General features: G+C 39.0%; 1 protein-coding gene across 2 annotated transcripts in view; it reads left to right on the forward strand.

Annotated features, from left to right (window-relative positions):
- Positions 1-25,132, forward strand: part of LOC117422680 (protein kinase C eta type-like) — a 43,009-nt gene that overhangs the window by 2,375 nt on the left and 15,502 nt on the right. For both annotated transcript variants that reach the window (XM_058987977.1, XM_034928084.2), the window contains exons 2-9: positions 8,780-8,843; positions 16,468-16,621; positions 17,119-17,153; positions 17,753-17,835; positions 19,133-19,262; positions 19,730-19,863; positions 20,146-20,289; positions 20,714-20,887. In XM_058987977.1, coding sequence (XP_058843960.1) covers positions 8,780-8,843; positions 16,468-16,621; positions 17,119-17,153; positions 17,753-17,835; positions 19,133-19,262; positions 19,730-19,863; positions 20,146-20,289; positions 20,714-20,887 — 918 coding nt within the window. The remainder of the gene's footprint in view (positions 1-8,779; positions 8,844-16,467; positions 16,622-17,118; positions 17,154-17,752; positions 17,836-19,132; positions 19,263-19,729; positions 19,864-20,145; positions 20,290-20,713; positions 20,888-25,132) is intronic.

Genomic DNA, 25,132 nt, shown 5'->3' on the forward strand with positions numbered 1-25,132 from the left:
TCCCAAATAGATATCCGTGATGGTTAATGTGTCTAATAATGCTTTTATATTGGGTCCTATTCACAAAACTTGAACTCAATCCAATGGGGTGGCCTTTGAACAATCCTAAGCAACCTAGACTGTTCCTAAGGAAGCCAAAAACTCTCTAGAACAGTTTCTTGAGTATAGAACTGTATTTAATTAGAGAGAAACAGACTTGAAAAGTCTTTAAATAGCAAACAAACCAGATACGTTGTAGCATTGTACTGTGTATCTATATATGGCCTATTGTTTCATAAGGCTATCTTTAATGATCTGATCTGCTGCTGTTAACATGAACCTTTTTGTGGAAGAATACGTTCTTCAAATGTATCTTGGGCATCAAAGCAGCAGAGTCGACATTGCCAGGGCTTCTCTTAACGGTATTTCAGTATAATGACCCATCAAAAAAAAAAAAAAACTTTCTAATTCTTACTGTAGTCTCTTGTTTTAGGCTTGTGTAGTATTTTGGTGGAACCATATAAACCCTGTTGTAATCAACATATCTTCTTTATTCTCAGATAGGGTTTGTAAAGGGAGCAGTAGTTTCTACTCAATATTGTACTGCAGTGTAGAAGATACGGTGTAGTAAACATGAGTTTGAAAAGTCTTTCTCGCTGAATGCATTTGCATCCTCACACTGTGGTTTGGCGTTCTTCACAGTATTAAGCTTTTTGGAGTTAGAATTGTACTACTAATACATAGTAACCACAGACCCTTATTTGGTATCCTGTAAACAATGCAGGACTTGCATGAACAGTAACTGCAGCGATATCATTTCATTGGGTGCATCGTAACTAATTGTGGCAGCGAAATATATGGTGAATAGGCTGTGCAGGCAATTGTGCTCATGATTCCCACGCATTAAAATCGCTTTGAAGTGACAGGTAGTTGGCTTTCGTTTGTATACTGTACTTGGAGAATGAATTAATGCTGTGCTTTCGTCACCACCATTGCAAAGGTACAGATGTACTTCATCTCAATCATGGTATCAAATGGTCCTCTGAGAATCAGTAAAAGAAATGAGAACTATAGGACAACATCAATGGTAGCGGATTGTACTGTACCTTTCCGATGAGGGCCAAGTGAAATGCATAATGCGTCACACTGTTCACACTCAGTTATATATATATTTTTTAATTTAGCAAGGAAAAAAAATAGAAATGATCAGTTCCTACCTGCAACTAAGTTTTAAGTTGCTTGTTACTTGTTGCTTTCAAGTTGCCTGAAAAAAAAGGTGTAAAATGAACACTTCAAAAACAAGAGCTGTACATCCCCATTTTGCTGTGAATGCTTTTCTATATAGAAGTTATATATTTTTGCTCAGGCTGCTTGCTTTGTGCAAGGCAGAGTTACTGGCTCGCTTATGCAGATTCTAGTGGCTTATGTGGGAGTGAAGGCTCGCAGTCTCCTTGGTCTGTGTACATCATGTTCTGTTTCCACCAGCACCTTTTTCTGATTGGGGGGGTGGGGGGTTGGGGGGTGGGCAGATATTTTAAGTTGCATTTGTCAGGCATTCGAGCATTACGTATGGCCACTTTGGTGAGGTTAAAGTACCACATAGTCCTAACTAAACTTGCGTTATTCTTCAATTTTGCATTGTCTGGGGTTAGATCTAGGTAAAAAGTGACAGGGTGTGCTTCCAGTGGCACTAGCTTGGAGCTGAGAGGTTATGAACTTGCATGTGGAACTTCTTTGTTACAGTGACATGTTTGAAACTACCAAAACCTCACTTAGGTGCATTTTAAAAACTACCGATTTGGATGAAAAACAATTAAATGAACTGGAAGATAGCAAAATGGAAAAATATATAAAAAAAAAAAAAAAAAAATCACTGTCTTTATACTCACTCACCCTGACTTTGTCACTTCAAATAATGTCTTTTTAGCAGTTTGTAAACGCTACAGAAAAACACAAAAGATACTTCTACACATTATCCACCCCTCTGCGACACAGATCTTGAAAAATGACTGAGATCTGAGACGTCATTATTTTAATTTTTTTTTTACTCCTGTTCGGCTGCACGTTTCAAAATGTGCGCGTACACACCAGAATACCCTCCTTAAACTGGCAGCTCCAGCTGGTTTTCAAGAGAGATTCAGGAAACAAAGTCAACAAACAAACATACAAAGTAGATCCATATTGAAATCGGGTGCACTAACAGAAATGTAACCATCTCTGAGGTGGAACCCTGAACATGAGTTTTGAAGTATCCCTTATTGTACTGTGTGAGTGTGGTCCATTCTCACACAAACAGCTGTTTGTAGTTTCTGTGAGATATAACGTGCTCAGTGTTTCTACCATTAATAATGTTTTTTCTTTTGCATCCCACTTTCACAGGATAACATGTTCTTTTATTCAGGCTAAAACTCGACACTTTTGGCATAATAGGTATTCCCCATATTCTTGCAGTTTTAGCGTGCTTTTCCCATGGTTATACTATGCATTTACCATAGCCTACCCTGGTTTGCTGTATTTATTACTGTGCTTTACCATGCTCTCACTATTCTTTACAATGCTAACCTATGCTTTACCATGCTCTCACTATGCTTTATTACACTTTGCTATGCTTTTACTATAGGTAACTTTGCTAAAGTTTTTTTTTTCTGAAAGGACAAACCCCTGCATTTAGCCTGGAGAGTGCAGTAAATGTACTGAATATAGCCACTGGAAACTACGCAAGACTAGTAGAAAAAATACTTTAAAAACTGCAGGCCTTCCCCCTTCCTTTTCTGAATCATAGCATGAAACTTAATTTCCACTTGACACATTGTGAACACTATGTGAACCACGAATAGAGGAAGTGCAAGTACAGGGTCTTACACGCTTACAGTATCAAGTAGCAAGATTGTTCCAATTGTTAGCAGTACCCTGAACATGAGAGCATACAATGCTGCATAGAGTAGTGTCCCTTTGATGGTGCATTTCCTGTGCCACTTTACCTTTCCTTGTTATGATTTTCTTTGCTATCATTCTCTGTGATTCTTATGCTTTAAATGTTTGATCGTATCTTCTATAAATGTGACTCTGTTCCTGGATTTGAATTTGCTAGGAGAATCCTTATTGTTTGTCCCGTGTCTGTGCTTCCTGATTCCAGAAAAATCAGGTTAGCTCTGCATGCTTCTACCATGGATACCATGGAGTTCTGGCCTTTGATTGGTTGGGCTAAATGGTAACGATATATTGAGGACCAGCCGTACTTTCAGGTGACTAGTTTCATCTAATTGAGAACACCTTAAAACCTACATATAACTACGTAAAGTGTAAAATAATTAGCTGACTCATCAATTTCCCAGAATGTCACCCTTTTAAACTATGTGGTATAACGTATTTTAAGAGCTTCTGTGTGCAGTTTTTTTTTTGTGCACTTCAGCAGTCTGTACAGAAGCACAGGGGTCAACTATTTGTGGCTTCCTGTAACATGCAGCACTAGAAGTCACTTTATTTATCCTCCTAGCTTAACAAGAAATGACAGAGAAAGGTTAGCTCAATACCACTGGAATAATAAAACATTTGGAACCACCTTTAATGGATTAGATTAAACACCCTTTTTATTACCTCTCTTAACTTTTGACCAGTATTTTAGATCACTTGGATGCATGTGGATTCCTGTCGTTCTTGTCATTTTAATGGCACAGTCGTGGCTCATTTTCATGGCATAAGCTGATAATCATGAACCGAAGAATAAGAAAAGACAAGTTGGCATTGTTCATGTGATTGATCTTTTCTAACCTGCCCACAGTTTTCCACTGCAGGTGGAAGCCACAAACCAAAAGACTGCAGCTACTGTAGACTGTAGACAGTTTATTCTGGTGTGTGACATCATCAAAGGGATTCCATAATGTCACTACAGCTTCCTGCTGACATCAGAACAGTCTGCTCTGTCGTAAAGAATATATATATTGAAATCAACTGTAATCTACCGTTACTGTAATTGACGCTTTTTAAATATGGGATAGTATATGTATCAATATGTTTGAATATATTTGTTAGGATAAAACATTTATCAAGTTTTCTTATAATATCCCACTCGCCCTATGGTTGCATGTGATCCAGATTATTTGTTTGATATGTTTACCTGGTTGCTAGGCAGCCAATTCCTGCACTCTTTTAGAAGCCACATGGGCCAGTAAGAAACCTGGGTTTACTGTGCCTCATAAAGGAGGTTCACTGTATACTGTAATATATTTTGCTTCCTGCAAGGGGAGGTGCTGTAGAATAGGGCAGCACGAGCTGTATAAAACAATTAATCCTTGGCAGTTAGGGAAGGGATGTAGTTAGGTGCCAGGTTTTCAATGGCAGAAGGTTTGGCAGCTTTACTCAGTACAGTAATGTATTGTATATGTAAAGTGGGGTGAAATAAGATGGCATAAATACTGCAGGAAGATAGCTTACAGAAATAAGACATCCTGTAATGTCTGTGCTGGGAAGAACAGCTGTCACCTTGCGTTTGAATTTGCATCTGAATTGTTGATGGAGAACAATTTTGCATATCTGGTGTTGACCTCTTCCTCCCCAGTGTTCCACACCAGGTTATGCCCTGTTTTCTTTATTGTAAACATCAAGCTAGCATGAGTCAGTCTCTGTAGCATTCTACAAACCGTCACATGTTAGGATAACATTTATTTATTTATTTATTTATTTTACTGGTCACTTTCTCCAGTTAATGACCTGTTAATAACTAGCTTACTAACACGTTAAGTGTGTTTGTGTTTAATTGTGAATGTAGTAAATACTTCAGATATAGTGAGTTGTCTGGAGGTGGTGATATTGTTGAAGTGAGTTTACGTTTGTTTAAAGACACTTCAACAGTACTTTTTAAAAGTTTATAAATCTATTATCTAACCTTTAACAAACCTCCAAACTCTTTTTGTTACTGTGTTAGTAAGCTAGCTGCTGATAGTTTAGGAACTAACAAAAGTAAAGCAGGAGTGGTATTGGCACACAGATAGATCCATTGCAGTTCCATGTAATGTTCCATGTAATGTAGTTACCACTGCTTTTCTAGACTTGCACTGTTGCAAAGCTGTACACTAATGAAACCCATTATCACTCATTGCAGAAGTATGTATGGCAGCCAGCTGAGCATGTGAGTCATGCTGCAGTCCCCTACAGGGTAAAAAAAACAGAGACTTCACGTGAACGCCACTCCCTCTACCAGATACTAATACGAGACATTTCCAAAATCACACAAACTGGACTGACCTGTGTTATCTCTTCCACTCCAAATAGTTCACATTTTTCTGAAGACATGTAATTGGAGACATGTACGGGCAGATGGCATGGCTTTGAGCTGCATTTCGTTGCTGTAGCGTGTAAAAGCCAGGGGAGGGTAATGTTTTAGCAGGTGACACGATTCAATTCACTTTTACTGGGGGCAAAAAAGCATTTTAGGAAAACATGCAAAAATAAGAGCAACTGATGGAGCATTTTTTATTTTATTTTTTTTGTTTAGACAAACTCACAGATTCAGTAGGGAAGAAATTACTGGTACACACCCCTATATGTGTACCAGCCTCTGATATGTTCCACCTTGCACAGGCTTGCTCAGACAGAGCTCCATGGGTGAAATATCCTGGCGACTTTATTAATGTCCAGGTATGATTATGATTAAGAACACATGTCGGGAGGTTTGGTGGTCCAGTGGTTAAAAAGAAAAGGGCTTGATACCAAGAGGTCCCTGGTTCAAATCCCAGCTCAGCCACTAACTCCCTGTCGCTTAATCTTGTGCTCCGTCCTTCGGATGAGACGTAAAATCGAGGTCCTATTGTAAGTGACTCTGCAGCAGTTTTGGTCTATAGTTCACCTCCTGGTCTCTAAGTCACTTTGGATAAAAGCAGCTGCTAAATAACTAATAATAGTTATTAGTTAATAAATGCATGAGTCATTAGTTAATAAATACATCAAAATGAGTGGTTAGGCTTGTGCTTGTGGTGACTGGTTTGTGCCCAGCCTCCATTTTGTTGTATTCATCTTGATACTCACACAGCTCATAATGTAACTTTCATTTCACTAAACTGCAGATAACACTTCAGCCTAAAAGGGTCTTCAGCCCTCTCTTTCCAGCTGGTTCGGCCCCCTCTCATCTCAAGTCTTATTATGTCTTTGCTTTCCCACACCCTGTTCTACAGACTTTTCTTATTGAAACTCATTGAGACAAGGAGATACAATGGACAGATAAAGCTGCCATTTAGAAAGCCCATCAAAAATGAAGCTGCGTTCATGACACTTAACAGCTGAGTATTAAAAAGTTAAAAAAAAGGAGCTTCAAGTTGCATTTTCAAAGGCTTTTTGTGATTATTTTTTTTCAGTCATTATTATATACATTTATCCAATGTTTATTGTTTTTTACTTTTTCATATCTTTGTTACGTTGTTTTGAGATGAGTCCAGATTTGTACTTTTTCATATCTTTGTTAAGTTGTTTTGAGATGAGTCCAGGAGCTGTTGTTGTATTCTAGATAAGCTAAAGTGTCTTCATAGAAGTAAGAGCCAGTGCCATCTGGTGCACAGCGGTGTATTGCCAGCAAAACAGAAAGAGACTTGAGCCTTCCTGTCTTTTATTAGATGGTTGTCATAGACACTGGCTGATCTAGAAAAAAACAGGTAGAAACAGGCAGTCTGGTCCAGTGTTTAGGAGGCAGTGTGGTCCAGTGGTTAAAGTCCAGGGCTTGTAACCAGAAGGTCACTGGTTCAAATCCCACCTCTGCCACTGACAGTCACTGGTTCAAATCCCACTTCCTGCCACTGACTGACTCACCACTGACTGACTCATCTGACTCACTGTGTGACCCTGAGCAAGTCACTTAACCTCCTTGTGCTCCATCCTGCAGATGAGATGTTAAATAAATGTCCTTTTGTAAGTGACTCTGCATATAATGCACAGTTCACAGCCTACCTCTGTCAAGTGGTTTGTGATGGTGGTCCACTATGAAAGGTGCTATATAAAAATAAAGATATTATTATTATTATTATTATAACTGATAAAGGCATTCACCAACTCTCTGCTTTCTTGCAGTTTTGTCAGGCTAGAAGTACTGCACAGAGTGGCTTCCTATCTTAAAACATGCCTACTGTTTATGATTTGAGATGTTTTCAGCCACAGTCACAGACCACAGTGTAGTATATAAGTGAGGAAAGTGACAGTTATATTAAGTGCTTTGCATAGAATAAAAACAAAGTGAATGTAGCAGAACTCACAAGGCCTTTGTTCTATGTGTTTACTCCAGCCTATACTGTATATATACTCCAGTCTGTAGATACAATGTCCCTATCATTTGTTTACTGTAATATAAGTGTATTATTCAACATGCAAATATTTTGTTTTTGTTTCATATTATTATCTAATAATTATGAAAATGGTGTTCCTGCCTTGGATTGCTTTCTAGAATACAATTCTGCATGCTTGTTAGTAATTAAAATAAATCATTATGAATAGCATTATCAGTAAAAAGCACAGGGCTGCAGGCGACTTAGACAAGCTCATGCTTCATGTGCATGGCCCCAAAACTTTGTATGCCGGATATAAAATGTATTAAAACCACAAGGATAACAAAAGCTGGGCTGATAACTACTGATAAGGGTGGATATGTTGGCTTTGTCTTGTGGTTTGTGACTGGCTTTCAGTGCACATATGTCGTGTTTAACAATAAAAAAAGCTGGTGGGAAACTTTCAGAGCGTGCAAGCTTAAATACTGATCAGGAGTTCAAGCTGACTAGCTCTCATCTCGTTACATATTGAGAGTACTGTTCCACAGCATTTCTGCTCTTCTCTATAAGTACACTCGCCAGTGAACTAATACACCGTTACCAGACAAAGTAATATACTGCTGCCTTTTAACCCCCATTCAGGCACACACAGAGCAGCGGAGATCAAGAAAGAGGAAGTAACCCCCCAGCCTTCTCTGCCACACAGATCAGCTCTCCTTGTAGCGCTACAGGAGACTACAGTGCTTTTCACCAACAAACTAATCCCATCACATGTATTAGCAAATACTGCAATAATATTCTATTTTACTTGGGCTATTAGTTAGGTTTCATAGTATAGGGCCACAGTGATAAAATCTTACAGCTAGAGCTGTATCTATCAATAGGAAACAGACTTATTTTATACAGTAGATCTGAATAGTAAAGTATTGCACAAAAGATCATTCAAACAGAGTAAGAATAAAACACATTGTTACTTTTGAGTTTTGAAGAATATTCAAATGAATGAATGTCTGTGGCTACACCCAACTTGTGAGCTGTTTGCACTGTTGAATCAGAAACCAGTCTGTCATCTCTAGCTTTGTGTCTATAAGCTTGCTGTTTGGGGTTCCTCATCTCATTACCTCATAATGTAGTTATTAAAAAACACTACTACCTGTTTACAGTCACATCTTGACTGGTTTGCACTGCAGTGCTGAATGCCCTGCAGATCGACACTGCAGTACTATTATGTATAGTAGAGTACCTATTCCAGTTATGCCCTCATGGCATTATAAAAACTCAAGTATGGAGTACACTCGATGTATATGCATTTATTGCATTGTTATAACATTTTTAACACTGCTATACTGTCGAACGCAGTATACTGTACAGTAGTGCTCATGCATTTCCGTGGAAGTGTCTATTTCTAATGTACTGTCTCTGTAAGTCGCCTTGGATAAAGGCGTCTGCTAAATAAACAAATAATAATAAATAAACAAATAATAACAATAACGTTATTGTCGTAAGTTCTGGTTGTTTCTCTTCCTGACTTTTGTCTCTCTTTTATTGAACAGGTGGATTTGGAGCCAGAAGGGAAAGTGTTCATTTTGATCACCCTCACAGGATCCTTTACTGATGGTAAGACATTAACCAGATTGTTTTTATCCTGTTCCCCCGATTTTATACAAAATGATTGGATTTCCATTCCGGTGCAAAATGACTAGTGCTCAGGTCCACCATGTTTCATGGGGACCTACATACACACCCCTCCAAACAGTATTAGGGTACAATTTAAATGGTGCTCCGTTCTGGTTCTGCCTGTAGGTCATTTAACACAAGCTGTAATGGGGTTGTCTAAGGACATCAATGGTTCCAAAGGTGGCCAGGGCGTTGATGGCCATGATCCATACAATACAGCACCAGTTGATTAACCACTTCTCTTGTTGGGTTGTTTTGTGCCTGTGTTTTCTCGCTGCTGATATGTCTATATTCTGTGGGATGCTGCTACCAAGTGTTAAAGAGCTGGCTGTGATGAATGGGTTAAAAACACATTTAGGATGAATTCAAACAACACTCTAGCACTTCATGCTCAGTGCTTATTAATTGTATTGTTATTTTCAAACACAGAACTAGTTTTTTTGGTTGTTTTAATGGTTGAGGGTGTGCATATGAACTTTCTCACTCTACAAGCAGATACTCAGTGCAGACGTGGAACATGTCTACAAAATATTAGAACAACTTCTTTATGATTTCCCATGAATGATGGGTTTCCATCATAGCGCTGTTCATGGCACCTGCTTTCAACCTTATTGACTCTATTCAGCAATGAGTACAAGGGCAAAGGCACATTTTCTGAAAGGAATAAAAACCATTTTAATGGTGTAAAACTAGCACACCAGTTCTCTGATGGTGTTCCCAAGAGGTTTAAAAGAAGTGAAAATATTCACTGTTGAGCAGCACACCCTACATATTTTATATCAACTCCAGTATGAGCTCTACAACAAGGATGTACACTCATTGTCTTCTGAAAATCGGGTGTGTCGGGTAATTGAGGCTGCAGTGAATATATTATGGAGACAGAAAGTTTGTGTGGCTAATCCACAGGCTACAGTTATATCAGCTGGGGCCAGAAATGTGGCCCATGTGTTTACTCATGGGTTATCTCTGCATACCTGCATATTATCGGAGCTAAAGGGAATACATTATTTTATTTATTTATTTCAAAATTGTAGATACAGAAAATGTAGGCTTGCATCTATCAGTATCAGCCAAATCAATTATCGATGGAGCCATGAAACTGACACAAGGGCATGTCCCTTAATTACTTGCTACAATATTCTGACCTCCAAATCACCATTCCAAAAACAGACAGGGTCTGGAAACCTACCTTACTTCTGTTTGTTCTTGATGATGTACAGATAAGCAGTCTCACGTGACACTCATTACTTCTCAATATAACTTAATTTTCTATATCTCTACATAGCCAGAGCAATGAAGCATGTCCAACACGGCTTCAGATATTCAGTACAGAAGTGCATGTGCATGATACTGTGGGTCACACTTCACTTGTTGAGGTTCTCACTCTGCAAGCCTGCAGAAACAGGCAGCTGAGGACAAGAGATTGTGAGAAAAGCCAATGCTATATAGTGTTGCCTGGCGTGAAAAACAAACCCGTCCTGCTACACATTTCCTGTGCAAAACCGATGCTTCAAGCCAAACCGTCTTTATTTAGCATCAAACTGACCTTGCTGCAGTGAGCAAGCGGGCCGTCTGCAACATGCATAACCAGGTCCAAGGCAGTTTGTCAGCCACATTGCAGGTTACACTGATTAAGAGGAGCAGGGACAGCCTTGAAGAAGAGGCTGTAACATTAACAGGTTCCTTTAATTCATGATACTATTCAGCACAAGTAATTCATTACAGCTTATAGGGTAGAAGGAAATCTGGGCCTTTTTGCCCATCCCTATGAAAGTACTAAGGACTGCAAAGCATGCTTTAATTGCACCTCTGCAGCTGAAGGCTAGCTGCAGTATATTATTGTATAGACCACTGTGATGAACTCATAACTGGTTTCATATCAATATAACCCTGATACAAGTGTACCATGTTAACAGCATAGCAAGGTGGAATAAAGCATAGTGCACACATGGTAAAGCAGGTTGTAAAAACAATGGTAAATCCATAATATAAGCCAGGGAAAAGTTCATGGAAATTGTTCATAAGGGTTCACAAAGTGCATGTATCAGAATTATATTCCACCATATTCATATTTTATGATCTTTTTTTTAATCATTATATATATATATATATATATATATATATATATATATATATATATATATATATATATAATTACCTTTGCCCTAACCATGATACAACATGATATAATCTTGAAAGAACTTTCCAGTCTGGAGGTGTTTGCAGGAAACATTGCTTTGGCAACAAGGACACAACTGCACTGTGAACGGTGACATTGAGGGAGCAGGGCTGCGTGACCAGGGAGCTGGAAGGTCGAGTGAGTCTGCCGTATGTACAACCATCTGATGTGATTAGTCCCACACCAAATATAAATCCTGTTTTTGCATGCATAATGCATTTTTTTTGCAGTCTTTGCAAGTTCAGAATCCATCTAAAACCTGGTTTAAAAAATGAAAGCACTGAGAATACCAGTCAGCTGAGTGAGTGTATGTCAAAGTCCAGGGCAACAGTGATAGGGCTCTCTTCAGATCAGATAAATGACAGTGAAGAAAGAGTGTGTGTATTCATAAGTCTAATGCACTTGCTGTACAATCACGTTTCAGGCTCTCTTTCGATAAAGGAATGAATCATCAGCATATTGTAGAGGATTGAGCTCCTTCCAACTGCCATGCGAGAGGACTTTTAGCAACTCCAAAGCTGATGCTGTTTGTCCAGTCAGCAGTACTCGGGGTGCCATGACTAACCTCTTAAATGAGAAGTAATGTCTGTCAGCATTTAACAGTGTGTGAAGGGCTCGAGAATTTCAGTTCAGTTCCTATGTAGTTCAAGCTTCCTGAAGTACCCCTTCCATTGACACCAAATACTTCCCTGTTAGTGTAAATCCTGAACTCATTGTTTTAAAGCACACATAACTAGTTTTTACCTCTAGCAGGAAACCATTTCAGTGTATGCTGAGAACACAAAAGAGCATTTCCTGTTATTTCTAGAGACCCTTCTTGCAGGGGCGCCATTTCAGATTTCAGTTGGGAGGGCAACTTTATGCTCTTGTTTTTTTTTTTTGCAGATAAAAACTTAACAAAATTACCAACACAGGACAAACAGGCGACTTTTAAGGCTAAGCAATCTGCACCTGCGGCGGGCAGACCCAGTTCCAAATAAAGCCTTATTTTTAAGCTTCTATAAGATCAGAATCTACTATAAGATTTTTAATGTATTTTTTTATACTATTGGCTGTAAAAATAAGAAATTACTATATTAGTTTTGTTGATATTGCCTTGTAATGCAGGTTTTACTTCTCAATACTAACTGTCATGCAGTAACACAGGGTAGTGGGGTCGTTCAGTCATTTTAATTTGGTAGAAGGCGGTCGCAGTACTGCAGAGTTTGAGAAGTGCAGCTGTAGAGTGTGTGGTGCCTGGTTTAAAAAGCTCTCCTATGACTCGAGTTCATTAGGCTACAAATACAGCTTATATTAGATTTACAAACAATTCTCTCAAATGGAAATTTGGGAAATTATTTTTCTAAAACAAAAAGAAAACAATTAAGGTTGCAAAAATGTAAATAATCTGATTAAGATCTATTTTTTTCTTTTTTGTTCTGTATTATTACTAAAAAATGAACAAAACATGAAGATTTACACTTTAGTTAATACTTAATGGATTGTCTGCAAGTAGAGTTAACATAATTGATGGGAAAAACAGTAACTGTCAGTAACATTTCATTGTCAACTATCTTCTATTTTAAATGAACACACTATTGCTGTATATGAACACATAGTATCAATCAATCAATCAATCTGAATTTCTAAAGCAATGTTGATGCTGAAATTGTAATAGAAACGCTCTTTCACTATTTGTGTGACTCAGACTTTCGTGCAGAATACTTTGCAATGTGTGAGTCTGGGAACATGTCTCCGACAGATTTCCTGAACTAGTCACAACATGTAAAGATCTCTGCATATGTAACTTTCTTGATCTCTGTTTTTCCTTTGGCAGTGAAAGATGTTATTGAAATGCTGGTTTTCATAGCGTCGCTGGCTCTTTTGTGTTTTTGTGATCTTGTGCTTACCACAAACATCATCATTCTTGCCCCCACATCCCACCGTTATAATCAGTCCTGCATAGTTTACAGAAAGGATGTATTTTTCCAACGTCGTTTAGAATTATGTGAGAATATGTTGTGGTCCAAGAATCTTCAAATTTGCATATATATGGATATATATATATATATATATATATATATATATATATATATATATATATATATATATATATATATATATATATCTCTCTCTCTCTCTCTCTCTCTCTCTCTCTCTCTCTCTCTCTCTCTCTCTCTCTCTCTCTCTCTCTCTCTCTCTCTCTCTCTCTCTCTCTCTCTCTCTCTCTCTCTCTCTCTCTCTCTCTCTCTATATATATATATATATATATATATATATATATATATATATATATATAAAATTAGCATGCATGGGGGAAGGCAGCAGCAGGGCTGGTAGGTGACGTAATCATATATATAATGTATAATGACGTAATATATATATATATATATATATATATATATATATATATATATATATATAATATATTATATCCCCTGGATCCTAAACCCTGCTAGGTACACACGGGGATTGCAGTAACCACAGCATGCCTTTTGTAGAAATGAAAGGTTTGCTGACATAAAGGATTTAACAGTAGAGTTTGAAGCAAAATACGGGAGAAAGTATCTGACTGGGAGAAGTATCCAAAAAACGTGAAAGTTCTGACAAATAAGTGAGAGTTGACAGGTCTGCATTATTGTGTATTGTTCCTAAATTAACAAGTGGTATGAAACACACCCCTGCCTTCTTGGAGGTACATCGTCCTCAGTGTTGAACCTTTTACCCGGTTATTTATTATGTATCTCTTCCACAGCAAGAGGCCCTAGAAGCCTATATAGCCTGATGATCGCACCTGAATAGCTGGGATCAGTAAGATACTAACAACCAAACGAACAAGATGGGCCGAATGGCCTCCTCTCGTTTGTAAACTTTCTTATGTTCTTATGAGTTTTTGTGAAATACTGCCTGTGCTTGCAAATAAATTCTGCAGAGGAGAAGTGAGACTTGAGGCACCCATATTGTATTGTACTTTTTATCTACTTATGATCCATGTTGAGTAAATAAAGATTTTCAGGGAACTGATTTGATTAGTCAAGGTTCATTTCGTATTTAAAAACAGCTTTGCAGTGCCCTCATAAAGTAACCTGTAGTTTCCAGTTGATTTGAATATCAAAGTTGTCTCTGTGCCCTTACAGAAAGTTTACTGCTCCCTCAGGTGGCTGTAGGATGGAAATAATCTGTTTACTGTGGAATTGAATTTTCACTTCCGTACAGAAGTCATTGATGGTTAGATAGTGTAACACAAGTCGTTCCACATTTTTATCTATATAATAGATACAACAGTGTTGTCAATTAACTCTGACAGCTCCAGCCAGTCTCTCTGTCTGTATAAATGTGAAGTAGGTGGGTCTGGCAGTGTGGAAAGGTCACATTGCTGCATGACCTACAGTAAGTAAGGTCAATGAAAAAAGCAAGTGAAATGACAATTTGAAGCTTCTTCCTCATTAAAAGTTTGAATTTAGTGCTGAAAACTTGTATAACAAAATAGGTATTGGTGTTACTTCAAAGATGAGCTTCCTGATGAACATTTTTAGCCACGGACTTCTCTCTGTCTTCACAGCTCAATACATGCTGTGCAGGCAGTGTTAGAACTAGAACATTGTGTTGTGCATGTACAGGTGTCAGTGGTTATAAATGATAAATGAGAGACGCCTGCTAGGAGATGGTGGTCTGTAAACAGTGACTTTGAGGAGATCGAGTCAGAGGATCAGAACGATATTTAGCAAAACTCAACTGAAGTGTTTTAAATCTGTTTCCTGCATCTTGAGGCCAGTTTTGCAAGACTACAAAACCCACAAAAGAGAGCTTGGTTTCCACTTGTAATGTGCATGGTCTTAATCAGATATGTTTGCGTTTACAAAACAAAATGATTAAAATAACTATAAATAATGTCCAATGCTACATAAATGACATGGTGTGGAAGAGCGAGCAATACCAAAACCTTAGCAATGTACCTGAACACCCCCTGCCTCCTCACATAATCACGTCTTGTAATAAGAAATTGCCTGTTTTTCTGCCTATTGCAAAAGTAGATAGTATTGCCCCAGCATCGGGGTTGCGGTACAATATGATGTTGTGATTGCTTCACATGAAACTGTTGTGCCGCTGATGACAGATAGGGTACTTTAAAAGCAAAGAATATTAAAGCATAATGCCAGGATCTCATGTAAAGCTTAATGATGTTTCAGTAAAGCTTTAAGGTTTTATGTATGATACCACATTGATCAATTTTTTAAAATGTGCTAACCAGTTTCATAAATCACAGGACTTTAAAGTGAGGGTTAAATATGACCTGTAGAGATTTATAGGACCATCAACCTTGTATTTATAGCACATGCATACTACATTGATATATTTCCCATGTTAAAGCACATGGGTATGAAGACCTCTTTTAGATGGTCCAGGGAGCAGTCATTTCAGGAAAGCTTTGAATGTGACTACCGGCTGTGTGGGTACACAGTGACTGAGTGGCATGCTGGTTACACAGTGACTGAGTGGCATGCTGGTTACACAGTGACTGAGTGGCATGTTGGGTACACATTGACCGAGTGGCATGCTGGGTACACATTGACCGAGTGGCATGCTGGGTACACATTGACCATGCTGGGTACACATTGACCATGCTGGGTACACACTGACCATGCTGGGTACACATTGACCATGCTGGGTACACACTGACCGAGTGGCATGCTGGGTACACACTGACCATGCTGGGTACACACTGACCGAGTGGCATGCTGGGTACACACTGACCATGCTGGGTACGCATTGACCATGCTGGGTACACACTGACTGAGTGGCATGCTGGGTACACATTGACCATGCTGGGTACACACTGACCGAGTGGCATGCTGGGTACACACTGACCATGCTGGGTACGCATTGACCATGCTGGGTACACACTGACCGAGTGGCATGCTGGGTACACATTGACCATGCTGGGTACACACTGACCGAGTGGCATGCTGGGTACACACTGACCATGCTGGGTACACACTGACCATGCTGGGTACACATTGACCATGCTGGGTATACATTGACCGAGTGGCATGCTGGGTGCACATTGACCATGCTGGGTACACACTGACTGAGTGGCATGCTGGGTACACACTGACCATGCTGGGTACGCATTGACCATGCTGGGTATACATTGACCGAGTGGCATGCTGGGTGCACATTGACCATGCTGGGTACACACTGACCATGCTGGGTACACATTGACCATGCTGGGTATACATTGACCGAGTGGCATGCTGGGTGCACATTGACCATGCTGGGTACACACTGACCGAGTGGCATGCTGGGTACACACTGACCATGCTGGGTACACATTGACCATGCTGGGTACACACTGACCATGCTGGGTGCACACTGACTGAGTGGCATGCTGGCTCTTTGTTTTAGATACAGCGACAGCCAATGGACGGACCTTCAAGCACTTCTCCAGGAAACGGCAGGGAGCGGTGCGGCGGCGAGTGCACCAGGTCAACGGGCACAAGTTCATGTCAACCTACCTGCGCCAGCCGACCTTCTGCTCGCATTGCAGAGACTTCATCTGGTAAGGGTCTTTCCACCCCATTGAACATACTGTTTCAACACATCAAGCCCTCTCATCATACGCTGCACTCAGCATAGTAAATATGTTCATTATGAACCCATTAAGGGCCATTGACAGGACAGGCCACTTTGTAATTGTTTGGAGCATTTTTAAACTGGCATCTACCTGCTATTTTAATTGTCTCTTTAACTATATTGTTATGATAACTTACTCTAATTTTGTTAACCGCAAAAGTTAAGTGTAAATGTAATGTATCAAATTACATAAATACAGCTTTTTTTTTTTTTTTTCCCCCTATAAAATATATTTGGTACTTGATGAGTTTAAAAAAAAAGAAAAACACACACACACTGAAGCAAGCAAAAAACAACTCAACACAGTGAATCAGCAACGATCAATAATTGAGCTACTAATAATATCCACAACACTGTGCCCTGTCTTTAAATGTCTGTTTGTTTTCATATCACTCAGTTGGTTTTCATTTGGTTTTATTGCAGGGGAGTGTTTGGGAGACAGGGGTATCAGTGTCAAGGTATGTGACCTTTTCTGTGACCAGCTGCTGCTGTTTTAATCCATTATTTTGTCAATGTACTGAGAGCTTCAAATTGTTCCTAATGCTTCTGTATGTTAAGGAAGCTGAATGGGCAAGGACTGAGTCACCTCGCCGCACTACAGCGTCTCCAAGCAGATATCTGCAGGGCTGGCCTTTGTCATCCAGGGGCCAGTACCTCACCGACATCCTCTGATTTTATCATTAACACTTCATGGGCTTACATTTCATCATATCTAGAGAACAGCTTATCCTCTTGTGATGAACTTTGATATACTGGGCACAAGTTATAGAGGGCAGCCTAATAACTTATTGCTGAACTGCTTTTTAATGTGACTGTCATGGTGGGTAAATGTAACTGTCAAGACAAATGTGTTGATCAAAGCTTATCTCCGTCAAACCACAGAGCAGTTCAGCATTCCTGCAAGTAAATCCATATATTATCAGAGCTGCTAAATGGGAATCTTACAATGTACCCGTCCATCAGATCATCCATCAGTCGAACCCTTTCCCGTCGATGTTTTTAAATATCAAACCAGTGGGGGCCCTTCTAATGCATCTGTGTCTCTTCTGGGTTTCAGTCTGCACTTGTGTCGTGCACAAACGATGTCACCAGCTCATCGTCTCGGCGTGCCCTCGCATGAAAAAGCCTGCAATAGAAGAGGTAATGAAATTGAAGTTACATTTTTAAATTCACAGATTCAAAAAAAAAAAAAAAAAACAGTAAAAAAAAATCAAACATTCTTCCTTTAGAGTACACTTGCAGTCTTATGTGAAGAATTTACATGCACACAACCACAAATGTTAACGTGCCAATAAAACTGTCACAAACCCAGCGACAAACTGGTTAAAATCGAGTCATTAACTGACAGCACGGCGTCCTCTTCGTTCTTCCAGCCTCGGGGTTTTCATTAGCCGTGTTTCTGTGGGGTTTCACACTTGAATGTTTGTTTTGTGGTATCGATACCTTGATATGAATTCTACCTCTGCAGCTGACAGTGTGTGCCTTTTAACATGTCTCTGCTTGCAGCTGGTTTACCAGTGGTGTTCAAAAGTCCTTAGCATATTTAAAGTGAGACAGTTATCTATCTATACCAAGAAATTTAGTGAGAAAGTATTCTTGAGTGTAGTTATCCAGGAACAAACTCCCATCATGTTGTACTGCTTTCCTAGAAAAAGAAGAACGTTTTGGAGTACCATTCTACTTGTGAGATGTCTTGCTCATTAATATACTTTTTTAAAGAGGAGATGATCATCTGTTCAGAGATACCAGGGTATTTTGGAAGTAAGGGGTCTGAGTGAGGAAACATGAGCAACACAGTCCCCACCCCTAGCCTTGCTGTAAATCATTTGTTTTTCAAACTTTTGAACACCTCTGTGGTTAAATAGTGAATAAATGCATTTGCTGCTGATATAAAATGTTAGTTGGGTAAAAATCTCTCTGCTGCCCCCTCACTGTTGATGCTGGTACTAAATGTACTATAATGACATGTCTGTACAGCAAGTAATAATTTGTCTAACACTCTTGTTTGTGTTGGGTGCTGTGCTTAGTAGTCACTGTAATTACATTAATCAGTGTAAGATCAACATTTTAATTGCTAAGTAAGTACTAGATAGGTTTGATGAATGGAATAGGTTTATTTAACAGTATTAAATAAACACACAGATCATTTTTTTCAATGAAAAATAATAAAGTATTAAGTTAATCAATGGTAGCTTGAGTGGTTGGTAGTATTTGTGTGATTTCTATATTGTTAAAATAAGGCAGATTATAAGGACCTATTTTAGCTTCCGTAGGGCCGCTTAGCTTGAGGAGGAATTGGTATAAATATGGGTACCTGTCATGTGCACTTTTACAAACAATCAGGTGTTCCACGCATCACTTCATTTTATAAATGTATACTGCAATTAACTGGGCAGCAGTGTGTGAGATCATGCAATGTACTCTTCTGTGTTTGCAGGCAACTAACCAAGGCTTCAGCATCAACATCCCTCACAAGTTCAATGTTCACAACTTCAAGGTGCCCACGTTCTGTGACCACTGCGGGTCTCTGCTGTGGGGTCTGGTGAAACAGGGCCTGCAGTGTAAAAGTGAGCACTTTTCATTCGCTAAGCTAAAAGGATACAAGCAAATACCAAGCTGTAGTTTGCTGTCCATACTGGGATCAAATAAATTATCCTTTTTTTCATTTTAAATAGTTAAAGGAGATCATCAGTTCTACACAGGGACTATCTAACCAGAACATAATTGTGCAACATATTTCTGACACCCAGTGGCAAACACTGTTGTGATATACGTAATGCAATGCAGTTGTTCCTAAACTAAATGGGCCGCTGAAGTAATCCCAACCATATTACATGGGGGTGGGAGAGGAAGGAAATAACTGTTATTGTTAACTACTTTAGAACCAGTAAAAGACTGAAGCGAAACTGATACAGCAGTATGTCTTGACATAAAAACAACCCTTTACACTCAGCTTGTTTTAAGTAGGCTGCTGTGTCTAACGGAGAGCAAGAGGGGAGCCTTTGTGACGGCATGTCCGTTTTTTTAATTCCAGATTGTAAAATGAACGTGCACATCCGATGCAAGGGCAACGTGGCTCCCAGCTGCGGAGTGAACAGTGTGGAGCTGGCCAATAAACTAGCGGAGATGGGGCTGCAAGCCGGAGGCCTCTCCAAAAGGGGCTCTTTGGTACTTAATTATTTATTTATTTTCTGCACCTATGGGACAGACCTTTCGATTTTACATTTATTTATTGGGTAATGGCGCCATTAACTATTCATTTTGCAAATGATTCAATTTAGCAGTACTTGACTGTATTTCTGATAACTAAGTTACCCTCATATACTATTCATTCTGTTTACTGTCCAGTGCTACAAATGTTGACCATCCCGAGAGTTGCCACAAGGTGGCATTCTATTGTCTATCACATTTGAAAATATAAACAGTATATGTTTTGTATTATTTGTACAGGCAAGTAATAATAACGGCAGTGAAACAGGATCCAGAAAAGTAAGCAAGAAGGACAATCAATCGAAAAACAGCGACGCAGAGCAGAAGTTAGGCATTGGAGATTTCACCTTCCTTCAGGTTCTGGGGAAAGGCAGCTTTGGGAAGGTTGGTAGTCCTTGGTTTTTATTTGATCTTGCTCTGTTTCTTTTTGAGATCATGTCATGATTTCCTCCATTGTCTTGTGAACTTCCCATTTATGTTTTAAAATAAATGTAAAAAATGAATCAACGGAGATGTACCTCCTGTTTACAGCACCAATATGGTGATGAGAGCTACATCCAGTAATTTGACAAGGCAATACCATTAGCCTTTTCTGTTGCTGTCAATGTGACACCTTCCTGGATGTTTATAGCACCACCTTTCAAGAACAGATTTCTTGAGGGCCACCTGTTCTCCCTACCTCCTTGGATTTCACTTATTTTCCTCTGCAGTAAACCTTTGTTTCGAAGTGATTTCAGTGTTGTCTGCGTGGCTGCAGTGGATCCTTCATCTTGTAACCCAGCCCCTGTGCCTTTGCCTTTCACTGCAGGTGATGCTGGCCAAGCAGAAAGGCTGTGAGCGGGTGTTTGCAGTCAAGGTGCTGAAGAAGGACATTATCCTGCAGGACGATGATGTGGAGTGCACTATGACTGAGAAGAGGGTCCTGTCAATGGCGGGGAGCCACCCCTACCTCACCCAGCTCTTCTGCTGCTTCCAGACACCGGTAAGAGAAAGCTCACATGCATACCTACCCGAGAGGTCCACATAGAAATTCTAAAGATATTACTTAAGGGTTATTCCAGCTCCACTGGAACAAGGAAGGTACTCTGAGGCCATACTTTCAAAGCGTTTACTCCAGGGTTTTTTTCTAGGAGTTAAAGACTGGAGGTAACACTTTGAAAGTAGACTGGAGGTAACAATTCTTCAGTGAATTATAGAAATGTTTGAGTTACATGAGTTACAGTTTGTTCTTTTGCATGAACTCGACACCTGCCCTGGCACCATGTGCTCAATCGCATGCGGTTTCTGTATCATCAGCCAGAGGAAACGCCTCCCCAGATTTTGGTCCAGTTAGAATGACCCATACAGGCATTGATAGATAAAGACTTCCTGTTGGAAAATTTTCAAAAATGTTAGTGATGTTTCCGGAGTCAGCTGACATTGAACCACACACATCCTGTCTGATGAAGCGGGCACATTGCATCTAGCATAAAGTGCAGTAAAGAAAATGTGTTATGAAGGTATGACTATCTAAAAAGAATATGGAAAAATATACATATATTTAAAATAAATAAATAAATAAAAATGGAAAATGAGATTTAGAAGACGACGACAGTACCAAACATTTGCTTGTCATCTCGCTATCTATTTACAAACTTGCACTGTATAGGTTGTAATTGTGTAAATGTGAACATTGTAATGGTTGGTTCATTTTAGGTTGTCGATAGTTGTTGGTATGATTTAAGAAATATATTAAACCATGGAGGTGCTGAGACAGGACTGTCCCAGAAAAAAAAAAAAAACATAGGGAGTTCAGGTCTTTTTTACTACAATTATGTGAGGTGTTTTTCTAAATACAAAATGACTTCAGAATCGCGCTTTGCTAAATAGATGTTCCGTTGGGAATGCAATAATCATTTGTTGTGCAATTTGAAGATCCAACCACAAGGTGGCAGCAATTGCTCCGGTTTTTACAGAGAGGCGTTGAAAAACTGCTTAATTTGCAGTTACTGGCAGTAATTGAACATGAGCAGTTGCAAATCCTAGACCTCCAGCCTTATCTCATTCCTGTACTATCACCAACTGTTTAATCCTTGACATGAAGGCTTAGGGTCTGGGAGAAACCCTCTTCTCTTTGCCCTTGATGGTGTTATCAGTTGTGTGGAGGGATCAATACCATTCGTTACAATATCTCTTAACTCGCCCTGACTAACAAGAGGACCTTTGCTTTGTTGTGTATAAAAATGCAGGTTTATGTTTTTGGTCAATATTTTCTTTTAACTAAATCGCAACAACATTACTGTATGGTAGCTCTGAATTTGTGTTTATGTATTTACAGCAGCTCGTAAACATGATTTACAGCATGGAGTTAGTAATACCGTCATGATTTATTTTCAGGGGTGTAGGTAGTTTAAAAGAAGACAGTTAATTAAAAGGTGATGCATTTAAAGCCAGGGGAACTGGAAGAAAACAAACAAACCAGTAAAGAACTGTGATGCACTAAAGCTGGACAGCACTAATCACTGCACAGCACAGCCCAGGGATTTAACAGCAGCGTGGAACCTGGGAACAGTTCCATCAGCTATTGTATTTGCTTGATGAAACAATGTTTAATGAAGCAAAACTAAATGATGTCTTCATTCAATAAATAGAGTTCTAAAGGGAGGGGGTTACAGCTGGAATCCACCTGTGTGAAGCTTCGATTGCCCAGGCAGATGTGTACAATGCATTTAAAGACTTGCACGCATGTATATTTCAGAAAACCAGGCCATTACGTTGCTGCAAAGCTAAAACATGCATTTTTTTTTTCAAATTGGGAAGCCAAGAAATGCTAAAAATGGGCCTTGTTGCTTTGAATAAAACATTTCTGTGTCCAATTTAGTTTTTAAAAAAAGACTAAAGGATGCCTGACAGTTGCTAGCAGGTTTCTCTCAAGGGTTTATTTTTTCTCACTCAGCTAACTGCCTTTGAGGTAAGGAATACACTGTCTAGTGTCCAGAATTAGCTAAGAGCTCACATGATGTGCTTTGAATTATTTAGATCAATTAATGGTGCTGCTAATTTCCAGAGAGGTGTCTTTGGTGTGTTTTATTTTTTACTTTTTTAAAAGACACTTAAATTTGTGCTGTATCAGTGTAGTTAGGAACAAGCTTCCCCGATTTGATTCAGTCAGACATAAACATGTAGCTTAGAACAAGCATTTTCCATCTGCAGTTTGTCAACAAATTGACCTTGCAGTGTCCTTCCAGAGCCGGCAGAGAAAGTCAACAGAGAATGTTCTTTTACTTTTTGATACTTTTAAAATGTGTGCTGTAAGGCACTGCTCTGTTGAGTTGTTGCTGTTTTCTAGCATTGCAAGACGACTTTGGAGCAGGTTTTTATAGATGGAACTGATTGATGGGAATAAATCTGTGTATGTGTTTATCTTTATGTTGTCAATGCACTGGGCAGAAATGGAGGAAATCTTAGCTGCTCAAACCTGCATTACCAGCAGGGGGCGCTAAAGGGCAGTGTGGTATTTTAACAGTTCCACAAATGAGCAAGAAATGTTCAAAAAGAATAATACTTTAAAATAAATCAATCAATTGTATATGGTATGCTATATCTCAGTACACGTAACTGTGCTATCAGTAGTTTTTGGTTTATTCCTTCTCTTCAAAGGGTATCATTATGTGTGGTTAAATAAGACCCCCCCCCCCCCCCCCCCCCCCCGTTTCGTCATTGATGCAATAATTAAAGAGACACAAACATAAAGCAAGTGTAATTACATTCTTATCATACAGGATCAATTACATTGCAACACCAGTTAGATTAAACTCTGAGCCCTAAAACTCTCTGTGGGGTAATGTAGAGGAGAATAGCCATAGATTATTTGCACATTTCATTTGATTCTTAAGTATACATTTCAGGGGAAAAAATATCTGTTTTTCCATCCACTCAAATGTCAGGGGGGATTCTGACCAAACCTCATGATTCCTGAAGAATCAACCCTTGAATGTGGAATAACTGACTGTATGTCAAGCAGTGTGATTCTCTTTATTAATAATGTACCTAACCCAAGAGAGGAGCTCCACACACCACTGTTTAGAAAACTCCAGTCACGAAAGCCTGCTACACATGTCAGCTTAGATTCGATCTAATTCTTAATACTGCAGACACATTTCTAAACCCCAAAAAAGGAAGGTGTTTCAGAAATATTATTAGTAATACCATAATTCATTTTATTATTCAGATAACACCCTTTGTATTATGTAAAACAGACAAAGTCTTAATGTAACTTTTGGTATTTGATCATGTGATATCAGGAAGTCTTTTTTTATTATTATTAAAACATACTTTTTAAACAGTGTGGGGACTCTTTACCTTTTAATGCGTATATTAAACCAGTTGATTATCGATTTTCTTGTCGGAGTGTAACATTAGTGTTTTGCTGCCGGCACCAAAAGGCTTTCGTCTGAACTAACACTTGAATGCTGTTTCATTAACACTGGCTTCATACATATCTAGTCTATTGAGGTGGCAGCCTTCAGGTTTTGGCTGGCAGTCATGTTTTCACACATTTACGAGAGAAGGGTTGCTGTCCCTTGAATTGCCTCAGATGTGTTTAAATGCATAACAAAGGCAAATTGTTATGTGTTTAAACACATGGAAATATATCTGTAATACAACGGGGAGCCCAAGAATTTTAAAGCATGTGATAGTGGGGACTGGATATTACAAAGCTATTGTAGATGAGTTCCTACTACATAGAGGAATCCGATATAACTTGCTTGACAGGCAAGAGTTTAGTGTTTTGTCTAAAGCTCAAACTTTCCTAGGCAACAGTGCTGTGCATCCAGTTTGTTAAGGGCAGTGATTGCTTTGTTTCTTTAAAGAAAGCTGTGACCAAGATTAAGGTTCTAGTAAACAGGCAGTCGTTTAAGTCTGTTTCTCTGTGCATGAGCGGTTTTACATTTTCTTTTGCAATTTTAGTGACCATGTTGAAAGCATTTGGAAATGATGATGTTGATTAAATTTACTGTAAATTACTTAATCATAAAGTATGGTAATCACAAGTAAGGGTCACTTACCAACTTATTACAATGAGTTATATATAATATATATTGGAAAAAAATAAGGTATATAAATGATGGACATTGACAAAATGTTTTTGATTTCTTTTTAATCACTTGATCATTCATCCTTGGCCATACACGCTTGAGTGACTGAAGCATATTCACTTAATCACCTAATTAGTGAGACAGTTGAT

This window comes from Acipenser ruthenus, chromosome 15 (assembly GCF_902713425.1).
Source record: "Acipenser ruthenus chromosome 15, fAciRut3.2 maternal haplotype, whole genome shotgun sequence".
NCBI lineage: Eukaryota > Metazoa > Chordata > Actinopteri > Acipenseriformes > Acipenseridae > Acipenser > Acipenser ruthenus.